Here is a 12,676-nt window from a genome sequence, read left to right as displayed (position 1 = left end):
CAGTGCCTCACATGTACTAGGCAAGTGCTCTACCACTGAGCTATAACCCCAGTCCCCAGGTATCTAGTTTTTGTTTTTAGCTTTTGGTACTAGAAATTGAACCCAGGGCCTTTTTTCACTGAGTTATATCCCCAAACCAGGGTATGTAGTTTTGTAAAATTAAGATTGAATAATGCAGCCCCCCCACCCTAAAAAAAGGCAAAAAACTTATTACACAGAATATATTACAAAAAAATCAGTAAAAAATAAAATTAAGATTCAAACTGGGTAAGTGATGTTCATGTTTTGTTGTGAAAAGAAGACTGGCTAGGTCAGAAAGAAAATTACAATGACTATCACAGTAATATGTTTAATGCTTGAAAAACTACAAAAAAAAAGTTTAACAGATTTTTTTTAAGTATTTTGGCTCAAATAAGGATTATTATAATCATATAATCACTTTAAATCTAGGTTTTCCCTTATTACAGGAAAAATAAGGACTACCTGAAATAGTTTTAGGCATTATACTACTTAGTTTTTTTTTCTAATACCAAAAGATTTACTAAGAGATTTCTTAAATTATCATTCAAGATAGCATTGTGGGCTGAAATTGTGGTTCAGTGGTACAGCGTTTGCCTAGAATGTGTGAGGCATTGGATTCAATTCTCAGAACCACGTATAAAGTAATAAATAAATAAAGGTTCATCAACAACTAAAACAATATTTTAAAAACCCACAGTATTGTCACATAGCAAAAAGGGTTTAAATCCTATTTCCTGATATAAAAATCCAATTATAGTATTAAGTGTGAGCATAAGTGTGCATGGAGATTAATTCGGTAAGATAGGTCAAAAGATTCTCAGTGGTTATCTCAGGTGTTGACACGTGAGGTTTAATATTACTTTGTTTTGATTAAACATTTCACGTAAGTGTCATTAGTTGGGCAGGTAATGTCTTTTTGGTTTAAAAAAAAAAAACCTGAAATAGTAAATCAAACAAAATTGGGACGCATTATGTATTCACTAGGGAGAATAAGGGTGAGATGACTATATTCTACTTCAAGCCTGAGCTATCGCTTGATGTTTTTTGTTTTGGGAGGTACCAGTGATTGAACTCAGGGGCCCTGGACCACATATCCCAGCCCTATTTTGTATTTATTTAGAAACAGGGTTTCACTTTTGCTGAAGCTGGCTTTGAACTCCTGATCCTGCCTCAATCTCTGAGCTGCTGGGATTATAGGCTTTCCACACCGGACTTGATGTTTTAATATGCATTTAAAAGGATCGATTTAGTTATATGATAACTCACCATTGTCAGGGACTTCTTATTACTTTCATTTTTTTGTAGTAATGATCTTTCTTCCTTAATTATGCCTTTGGCTTCATCATTTTCTACTATTTGCCTGTGTCTAGCCTTTCTTATATTTGGTTTAGGTCTCTGAAGTCGGCCCCTCACTGGTCCAGAACTTTGGATAACACTTTCCTTCACTTCTTGTGGGAAAGCTTTAATTTCAGGAGTCCTGTAAAAGAATAGGAAGAAAGAGAGAAGGCCTGATAGTAAAAAGTTGAAAACCATTGTAAAAATATGTAATTTAAACCTCTTCTAAAAGCCTCTATAAAAAATACTTCTTACCATTAAAGGAAAATGATGTTTTTTATTATAAAAATATTTTAGAAAAGTTATAAGATAAGGGAAGTTAATGCTTAATGGGTACAGTTTCAGTTTGTAGGGGGAAAAAAAACAAAAACAAAAAAGATCTAGAGATGGATGATAGTAATGACTACAGAATAATGTAAACATACGTAATGCCTCTGGTATGTATGCCTCAAATTGGTGAAAATGGTAATGAATTTATGGCATATATACATGTATTTTTTAATGAATTTCTTTGTAGAGAATCTTAAGTAGGGGTGGGGTTGTGGCTCAGTGGCAGAGTGCTTGCCTAGTATGTCTGAGGCACTGGATTCAATCCTTAGCACCACATAAAAATAAATAAATAAAATAAAGGCATGCTGTCCATATATTTAAAAAAAAAACTTAAGTAGTTAATAGCGAAGCATTAAAATGTCAATCTGAGCCAGGCACGATGGGGCATGCCTATTACCCAGGAGACTCAGAGGTTAAGGGAGGAGAACTCCCAAGTTTGAGGCCAGGATCAGCAACTTACCAAGGCCCTAAGCAACTTAGTGAGACCCTATTGAAAATAAAAAATAAAAAGGGCTGGAGATGGAGCTCAGTGATTAAGTGCCCCTGGTTTCAATCCCCAGTACCAAAAAGTACCAAGTTGAATTCAATTTTATTTTCTATGTAGACAGTCTGCCATATCAATTAAAATAAACCAAATATTCTTTATATTCCTTTTTAAAAAACATTAGCACACTTAAATATTAATAAAAAAGTTTTCAAAGAAATGTCTCTTAGATTTTCAAGAAAATATCACTGTTTACCCCGTAGGAACAACTAATTCGTTTTCCTGTGTTTGTGTTGACTGAGACTCCTCTTTAGGTTCATGAGAATTTGAAGGTGAAGTGTCTTTTTCAGTCTGTATACATGGTAATGTGACAGTCTCCTCCTTCTTGTGACCCGATTTATCTTTTTCTCTTGATGTTATTGGGGAAGCCACATCCTGGAAGGCAGAAAAAAGAAATCATCCTGAGTTGGTAAAAGTATAGGGAAATAAGGCCAAGGCAGAAGGATCTCAAGTCCAAGGCCAGCCTGGGTAACTTAGCCAGACTCTGTCTCAAAATAAAAATTTTTAAAAGGGCTGTGTATATCAGAGGCAGAATGCTCCTGGTTTAATTCCCAGTATCCATTCCCACTAAAAAGTATAGTGAAACAAAAACTTTCATACACCACTTGAAGTAGAAGACAATGGGGCAGTTATTGATCAAAAATTTAAAGTCCCAGCAATTCCACCTCTAGAAATTCATCTTAGGAGCTGGGGATGTGGCTCAGTAGTAGAGAACTTACCTAGCATGTGTGAGGCACTGGGTTCAATCCTCAACACCACACAAAAAATAAACAAATAAAAGCATTGTGTCCATTTATACTTAAAAAAAAAAAAACATATATATATAAAAAGAAAAAGAAAGAAAGAAATTCATCTTATAAAAATACTCAAATAGGGCTGGGTTGTAGCTCAGTGGTAGACCGCTTGCCTAACACATGAGGCACTGGTTCAATCCTTAGCACCACATATAAATAAAATAAAATGTGAAAATACTCAAATAGCTGGGCTTATTGATGTACCCTATAATCATCCCAGCAACCTGGGTGGCTGAAGCAGAAGGATCCAAGTTTGAGGCTAGCCTCAACAACTTAGCAAGACTCCAGAACATAAAAAAGACCAGACATGTAGCTCAGTGTGTAAAACACCCCTGGGTTCCATCCTCAGTATTCCCTTCCAACAAAGTACCTATGAGCAAACCCCCACCCACCCCCAAACAAACAAGATATTGGACATACAACAGATCTATGAGTGGGAGATGATATAAACTTTAATTTCTTTACAATGCAATATGACATAGACATTTAAAAGACAAATTTTACCAGACATGATGGAACACACGTATAATCTCAGCTACGTGTGAGGCCGAGTCAGAAGGATGGCAAGCTCCAGGGCAGCATGGGGAAACTTATCAAGACCTTGTCTCAAAATAAAAATTTCAATAAAGGTCTGAGGATGTAGCTCAATGGTAGAGCACTTGTCTAACATGCACAAAGACTTAGGTTCAATCCTCAGTACCTCAAACAAAGACATTTCTCTGTATTGATCCAAAGAAAATGTTCACAGTATTGTGTTAAGTAGAAAAATCAGAAGGCAAGAATGATGCCATTTTTGAAAATAATAAAAATACTTTTATATTACTTTATAAATAGCTACACAGAAAAGTCTAGGAACAAAAATGCAAAGCTGCTATATGATTAATTGGGATGGAGGGATGAGACATTATAAAGGACTCTCACTTTTTAGAACATAGGTATTTTTTTCCAAGTTAAAATTCTTATAATCAGAAAAAATAATTAATAAAAAAGTAGTTTATCTTTTATAAACATAAGGTCAGGAAAAATATAAATACTGATGTACTTTAAGATGCCATGTAAGAATTTTAATTCTTGTTATGGACCATATACTGATCCTCAAATTCATACTAAGTTTTTAATTTTTCATTTCACCTTCACAACAGAGTAAAATAAAGCACTATAATTCCCATTTTCCTAGAAGAAATCTGTAACATCATTTGGCTACAGTTGTGAAGCCTGTTTTGGTTTAGATATGAGGCATCCCTCAAAAGTTCATGTGTGAGACAATGCAAGAATTTTTTAGGTAAAAAGAGTTAGAAGTGTAGCCTAATCAATGGATTAATCCATTCTAAGTATTATCTGGGTCAAAACAGTAGACAGGTATGGTATGACTGAGAGGAAGGAGGTCACTGGGTGCATACCTTGGGGTTTACATTTTGTCCCTAGAGAGCAGTACACTGTCTCTGCTTCCTGATTGCCATGTTCTGAGTTGATTCCCCCCACCATGTCCTTCTTCTATAATGTCCTACAAAGCTAAGGATCTGGCCAACCAAGGACTGAATCTCTGAAACCATGAGCCAAAATAAACTTTATCCTCTTCTATGTTATTCATGTCAGGTCTTTTGGTCAGTGACAAAAAGCTAAGGGCTAGGGATATGGTTCAGTGGTATAGTGCATGCACCAGGCCCTAGGTTCAATCCCCAGCACAGAAGTGGGGGTGGGGGTGGAGAGCTAACTAAAACATAGCCAGAATCTCAACTTCCTATGACACATTAAGATTCCTACACAAACTCTGCAGAATAATGAGGCACATTAAGCGTGGGAACGTAATCATACAAAATAAAAATTATATGAAGAAACTTACAACTATAGTAACTAACCCCCAACCCACATACACAAGCATCATCTCTTCTTTTCTACCAGGGATTGAACTCAAAGGCACTTAACCATGGAGCTACATCCCTGGCAATTTTTATTTTGAGGCAAGGTCTCACTAAGTTGATTAGGACCTGCTAATTTGCTGAAGGTGGCCTCAAACTTGCGTCAGCCTCCTGAGTTGCTGAGATTACAGGCTCGTGCCAACGCACCCAGCTCCCACAACCTCCATCTTAATCACTCACATGTTGAGAAGGGAGAGTACTAGCTTGTTCACTGTCCTGCTGTATCACAGTGGTCTCTACTTCATCAGTTTCCAACTTCTTCCCATGTACATATTTTTGTGCTTCTGCAGTCTCTTTCTTTAAAGCTGCTCTTGTTAAATTTGGTTTTGGTCTTTTTAATAGGCTTCTCACAAAAGGTGCTGGTTTAACTTCAAGTGCCTTCTGTTCTTGAAGAAGAGATCTGCTTTGGAAACAAGGACTATCAAACTTTAGAATGAACTGAAGGGGCAGTGCAAGTGGGGTTGAAGGACAAACTTAGCAATTAGCAGTAAACATTAAAACCTAATTCTTTTTTTATTAAATTATTTATTCTAATTTGTTATATATAATGGCAGATTGCAATTCATTTCATATTACACATATAGAGCACAATTTTTCAAGTCACTAGTTGTACACAAGTATTTTCAGACCATTTGTGTCTTCATACATGTACTTAGGCTAATGATGTCTAACTCACTCCACTGTCTTTCAAATCCTAATTCTTAACAGGAAAACAAATCAACTTATTTGGTAGATTTCAAAAACCAAGAGTAGTACAATCCAGGCATGAATCTAGGGAATTACATTGTCATTATACAAAGAAAGCAGTTTGTAAAACCTATGTTGACTTAGGAGTAGGTGGTCTGTCAATTTTATACATGATAGTGATTCTTACAAGCCAGTGTCAGAATGACCTCAATCCCGTCTCCTAGTCTTCCAAAAACTATTTAAAAATCTCTAACACTATCCCGTATGTTATGCCTTGAAACCTTAGTTTGACATAATCTATAAATAAAACTTTATATGCTTTTTCTTTAAAAACACTTTGACCTTTATAAACTTATACCTTAAATTAATATCTGAAAACTGTTCTGGAACATCTGGAGGTCTTATCTCCTGGTCTTCTATTTCACCAATTTCAGAAGTTTGTGAAGAAGTCTTCAAATGACTCAAATGACAGGATACCTCCTTTTCAGAATTTCTGTTTTCTTCTGTAGGTATATGCATCACTGATAATACTTCACTGCTAATATTCTAAAGAAATAGTTGCAGTAAATGAGCACATACACATTCTACAAGCATTTCATACATTACAAACTTCAAATGTCTATTGTCTTCTACACACTTTACTTTAAAACTTTCGTTCTTAATTTCTAAATAAAATTTAACATACAAATGTTAAAACCCAGAACCAAGGAAAAAGTTTTCTTTTTATATTGTGCATTAGGATTTTTCCAAACCACAAGTGCCATTATCTAACCGAAAAAAGGTCAGAAAAAGAGGCTGGGGCTGCAGCTGGGGCTCAGCAGTAGCATACTTGCCTGGCATGTGTGAGACACCAGGTTTGATCCTCAGTATCATATATAAATAAATAATATAAAATTCTATCGACAACTAAAAAAAATTTTTTTTAAATGTGTATTTAAAAAAAAAGTCAGAAAAAAAATTCTTAAAAAAAAGGATGAACTTCAAATAACATGAACAAGATGAAATTTTCAACAAAAGAAACTTAGAAGTAAAGTAAATCAGGTAGAGCAGTAAATAAAGAGAAATATAGACACAAATGTGGCCAAAATAAAAATTCCAGCATATGTTCACACTCCTTTTATCAAAAAAAAAAAAAACAAACCTTCAAATAGTTATTAAAAATTTGTTCGGCATGGTGCCATATGCCTATAAAAACAGTGACTATGACTACAGAGGCTGAGACTAGAAGTGGAAGATCTCAAGTTTGAGGCCAGCATCAACAACTTAGTGAGACCCTATCCCAAAATAAAAAATTAAAAAGGAGAAGAGGATGTGTCTCAGAGATAAAGTGTGTCTGGTTTCAATCCCCAGTATCTAAACTTTTTGTTTGTTTTGTTTTGTTTTTTAAAGAACACAGTTTTTCAAGGTCCAAAATATAAAATTTTAAGACTGGGAAAGACTTGCAACTTTTAGAGATTTAAAGTGTTGTTGGATTTTTAAAGTCAATAATCATGGAATTATTTTGGTAACTTTGACCTGAAAAAATTATTTTTAAAAAACTTAAAGGACAAAAAATACATACTTTCATATCTAGGGAAGGTACGGTACTGGTGTCACCACTACTGCTCTGTATTACATTTGCTTCAGTTTGCTTTGAAGTACTGGATTCCTCTGATTCATTTTCCCTTGGAGAAATGTCTGTTTTTCCAGTTTTTTCCAAATCTGCCACCATTTCCTCGGTAACACCCATCTTTTCAGATCCTCTCTTCCCCAAGGAATTTTTTCTTCCAGTATCTTTCAAATCTGCCTCCATTCCCTCAGTGGCAATCATCTCTTCTGATATGGTCTCCATCGGGGAAATGTCTCTTCCAGTATCTTTCAAATCTGCCTCCATTCCCGCAATAGCAGTTATCTTTCCTGATATGGTCTCCATCAGGGAAATGTCTGTTTCAATTTCTTTCAAATCTGCCTCTATTCCCTCAATGGCAGTTATCTCTCCTGATATGGTCTTCATGGGGGAAATGTCTCTTCCAGTATCTTTCAAATCTGTCTCCATTCCCTCAACAGCAGTCATCTCTCCTGACACAGTTTCCATAAGGGAAATGTCTATTCCAGTATCTTTCAAATCTGCCTCCATTTCCTCAATGGCAGTCATCTCTCCTGCTATGGTCTCCATCAGAGAAATGTCTCTTCCAGTTTCTTTCAAATCAACCTCCCTTTCCTCTAGGTCACTGACCGTCACTAGAACCTTTTCCCTTTGGGAAATATCTCCTGTACTTTCTTTCAGATCCGTTTTCATTTCATCTATAGTTGTGACTTCCTCTGGAGCCTTAACTAACGCAGATATTTCTCTTCCTTCAGTTTCTTCCAAATCTGTCTTTCTTTCCTGAGTGACATCAATCTTTTGTGGAGTCCTGTCTCTTATGGGCATCTCTCTTCCAGTTTCTTTCAAATTTGTCTCCATCTCACCTATAGACTTGATCTCTTGGACATTTTCCTGTGGGGATATTTCTCTTATTCCAGTTTCTTCCAAATTTTTGTCTATTTCCTGAATGGCATCAATCAATTCCTGCACCTTCTTCCTTGGGGAAAACTCTCTTCCAGGTGTTTTCAAATCTGTCTCCCTCTGCACAGTGCTCTCGGTCATTTCTGATAGCATCTCCCTTGGGCAAATTTCTCTTCCAATTGCTTTCAAACCTGCCTGCATTTCCAGAGTATTATCAGTTATTTCTGGCATCTTCTCCATAAGAGAAATGTCTCTTCCAGTTTCTTTTAAATATGACTTAGTTTCTTTAGCAGTAGTGGTTGTCACTGGTACCTTCTCCCTCGGTAGGGTGTCTAGTTTTACAATTTCTCTCAAAGCCACTGTCGTTTCCCCAGAGGCAAGAATCTCCTCTGGTACTTCTTCCTTAGAGGATCTCTCTCTTCTTCCATTTCCTCTTCCTATATTTGGCTTTGGTTTCTGAAATCGGGTCCTTGAAACAGGGACTTGTTTAACAACATTTGCTTGTTTATCTTCTTGAATGCTATTAAAAAAAAAAAAAAGAGGAGACAATCAAATTTTAAACAAGAAATCATTATGAAAACACCAGACATGCTCAAATTTTAAAATATTAAGGGGCTGGGCATAGCTCAATGTTAGGGCATGTTCTTGTATGGCCCTGGATTCAATTTCCAGAAATAAAAATTAGAATGAAGTAAAAATAAAAACAATCAAGGAAGCCCCCAGGATCACTGGAGAAAATTTTAAAATCAAAGGAGAAAAAAATTATCTTTTTAAATTATAGTAAATTTTAAAGTAATAACTGTACCTACTTATACAAGACACGTATAGAAAGGTCATATATTAATGAGATCAATCACAGTAGCCACTAATTGTCCCTGAATAGTCCCTTTCCAATTGTCATTCTCACCATTCCATGCAAATACTAGCTGGGAAAGACTCTGATAATCTATGTTGGCATTACTTCATGATGTTCTTCTGTATTTCCCTCTCTTTGCTCCAATTTTCTTCTACCCAGACATACATTTTGCGATGACAGACTTGACCATCTCAAACAGTTAGATGAAAATATGATTTGAATAAGAAAGTCTTCTAAGGAACTAGGTCTGCTTTCCAAACTTTTTTTTATTTGTTCTAATTAGTCATACATGACAGCAGCAGGATGCATTTCAACTCATTGTACGCAAATGGAGCACAAGTTCTCATTTCTCTGGTTGTACACAATGCAGAGTCATATCATTCATGTAATAATACACATACATAGGGTAATAATGTCCATCTCATTCACCATCTTTCCCATATCCACACTCCAATTCCCCTCTGCCCAATCCAAAATTTCTCCATTCTTCTCTCCCCTGCCCTCATTATGGATCAGCATCCATTAATCAGAGAAAACATTTGGCCTTTGGTTTTTTGGGGATTGCTCACTTTGCTTATCACCAAAGTTTTTTTAGTTGTATATGGTCACAATACTTTTATTTATTTGGTGCTGAAGATCAGACCCAGTTTCTCACATGTGCTAGACAAGTGCTCTACCACTAAACCACAACCCCAGCCCCCAAACATTTTTTTAAAATTTTAAATGACACAATGCACTAAATATATATATTTTTATTTTTAGTTGTAGTTGGTTGGACACAATACCTTTATTTTACTTATTTTTATGAGGGCCTCGAATGTGCTAGGCGAGCGCTCTATCTGAGCCTCAATCCCAGCCCACAATGCACTATATTTTGCTGAACACTATTGGACATTTTTTTACAATCACTATCCACAACAAGCACTTTGTTCTCCAGAAAGCAGCAGCATTCTTTTGCTTTGTATTTTCCATTATAGCTAGTAAAACCAATTGAAATACATACACAAATGAAGGAGCTTAGTTAGTATTGAGCTTAGTTAGGTCATTAATCTTAGGCAAAAGCTAGATCAAAAGAAAAAAGATTTATTCAGCCATGTCAGGCTGAACAAGTATATAATTGCACATTTAACAGCTTTAAAAAAAGATTTATTAGGGGCTGGGGTTGTGGCTCAGCGGTAGAGTGCTCACCTAGCATAAGTGAGGCATTGGGTTTGATCCTCACCACCACATATAAATAAATAAAATAAAGGTATTAAAAAATAAATTTAAAGAATGTGTGTGTGTGAATTATCCTTAAAATTCACGAACTTTAAAAAAATATTAAAAATTATGACTGCAGAAGGAGGAGATGAACAGAGGATGGTTAACATGTATGAGGGTATAAATATGTAGTAGAAATAATGTCACAGAAGGATAACTATGATTAACAATAATTAATTAGATATTCAAAATAGCTAGTAGAGATGATTTTTAAAAAATTGTTTTTGTAGATGGACACAATACTTTATTTATTTATTTATTTATTTATTTTTATGTGGTGCTGAGGATCCTACCCAGTGTCTCACACGTGCTAGGCAAGTGCTCCACCACTGAGCTACAACCCTAGCCCGTAGAGAGAATTTTGACTGTTCCTAATTCAAAGAAATGACAAATGTTGAGACAACAAATTTGCCAATTACCTTGATAATTATACACTGAATATAAGTACTGAAATATCCCACTATGCTCCATAAATATATGTAATTACTATGTGTCAATTAAATATTTTAAAACATTTTTAAAATAGAGGAGCTAACAGACAAGCACTTCTTGTAATTAAGAAAAAATATTTTTATTTTTTTGAAAAGAACTAAAGCTAAGCATAATGGCGTACACCTGTAATCACAGCCTCAGCAACTTAGCAAGGCCCTAAGAAACTTAGTGAGACCATATCTCAAAATTTAAAAACAGCAGGGCGGAGGCGACACATTGGGGAGGATACGCAGGTCTGTTACTCAGTGCTAAAGTGCTTCTGGGTTAAATCCCCAGTATTAAAAAAAAAAAAAAAAAAGACTAAAGTTAAATGACAGGATTTTCAGGATCTTGCTCCTTTCACACCTAAAAACAGAAACTGCACCATTCACCTGGGGTAAGTAAACACAGAAAAGGGCCACAATGTCAGGTTGCCAACTTTAGAAGGATGACCAATGAAAGAAAATAAATGCAAGGCCCACCCAAGTGCAAAACTCCCTTCTACCAACATGAGCCCAAAGTCAGTGGGCAGTACAGTATAGGCCATCTCAGACCATAAACATTTTGAGATTTGAAAAAGATACTATATCAAAGGGATAAAAAAATAACAAAAATAATGAAAAGGAAGCTATTACTTGCACGAATTTTTGTAGGATCTAAACTTTCTTCACTAAAATATCTGTTTTTTTATAATGTGATTTTTTACTTTAAAAAGTCTCTAGGAAATAGACTGATTTTCAAATTGTACTTGTTTATATAACTGAGGTATTTATATCTATCACTAACTTTAGTGAACAATAAATGCAAAATTAATATAAACTGACAAAGGAAATTTAACGTGGTTAATCCTGGATGGATTTCACTCCATTCCTTTTTTTTTAAATTATTAAATATTTATTTTTTAAGGGCTGGGGATATAGCTCAGTTGGTAGCTCAGCTTGCCTCACATGCACAAGACCCTGGGTTCAATCCCAGCACCACAAAATAAATAAATAGATAGATAGATAAATATTTTTTTAGGCAACACAATACCTTTATGTTATTTTAATGTGGTGCTGAGGATTGAACCCAGTGCCTCAAGCACACTAGGCAAGCATTCTTCCTCTGAGCCAAAACTGCAGGCCCTTACTGCATTCTTTGATTATCTTCATCCAAAAACACCTAGCTTTTATTGAGGTTACTTTGCTAGGAATATGATTTGAGAATCATGAGAAAAGAGAATTTTTATAAAGTCATATTTTCAACACTGGTTTATCCTTTAAACATATAAATGCATTAATAAGCAAATACTTTATTGGCAGTTTCCTTATTTCAGTATCAATTCAAATTGTAAGATACAAACATGAAATGTTATAATTGTGCTTAAATAGCTGAAATTGTTTTTATATAATAAAAGGACTTTCATAAGTTTATTTTTATGGATAAAAAATATGATATATGATAACTCACTGAGTTCATGAATAATAAATCAACAAATATTTCTAAGTCCTATTACATGCCAGAAAGTACCTATGAACTGGGAATACAATGATGAGCAACACAGACCTTTTCTCATAGAATTCATATCAGCTGCATAATTAACTGAAGGGCAGTTTTTGAGACTGGAATTCAGTTATGTAGTTAATTCAGAATATTTCTCAACTTAAAATATACAATGGATATTGTATTCTCTCCACAGATCACAGAATTTAAGAAGAAAAGCAAACAAAGGAGATCATGACTAAAGAAAGAATAGGCACAAAATTATACATCTACTTCCAGGTCCACATTGTGTTTTTCTAAAATGTAGAGTTAAGAATCTACAAAACATTTGCATGCCTCCTTAAGATAAATCATCAATCATGACACAAGCCCCAATATTTATATAAAAGATACATAATTGTCTAGAAGATTGTTTGAAAAAAAAATTCACTAATTTATCTAGCAAAGAATTTTTTAATACATTATCCATTTCTCTTACACAGCATCTTGAAC

General features: G+C 35.0%; 1 protein-coding gene across 6 annotated transcripts in view; it reads right to left on the bottom strand.

The window, feature by feature from the left end:
- BDP1 (BDP1 general transcription factor IIIB subunit) overlaps positions 1-12,676 on the bottom strand; it is a 99,994-nt gene that overhangs the window by 43,050 nt on the left and 44,268 nt on the right. For 5 of the 6 annotated variants that reach the window (XM_081284665.1, XM_081284667.1, XM_081284668.1 and 2 more), the window contains exons 17-21: positions 7,192-8,635; positions 5,989-6,176; positions 5,124-5,346; positions 2,427-2,605; positions 1,288-1,498 (exon numbers count right to left, since the gene is read on the bottom strand). In XM_081284665.1, coding sequence (XP_081140791.1) covers positions 1,288-1,498; positions 2,427-2,605; positions 5,124-5,346; positions 5,989-6,176; positions 7,192-8,635 — 2,245 coding nt within the window. The remainder of the gene's footprint in view (positions 1-1,287; positions 1,499-2,426; positions 2,606-5,123; positions 5,347-5,988; positions 6,177-7,191; positions 8,636-12,676) is intronic. The other variant, XM_081284666.1, reaches the window with a different exon arrangement.

Source organism: Spermophilus citellus (genome assembly GCF_964194105.1).
Source record: "Spermophilus citellus genome assembly, chromosome: 1".
NCBI lineage: Eukaryota > Metazoa > Chordata > Mammalia > Rodentia > Sciuridae > Spermophilus > Spermophilus citellus.
This window is presented reverse-complemented; position numbering and strand designations above follow the sequence as displayed.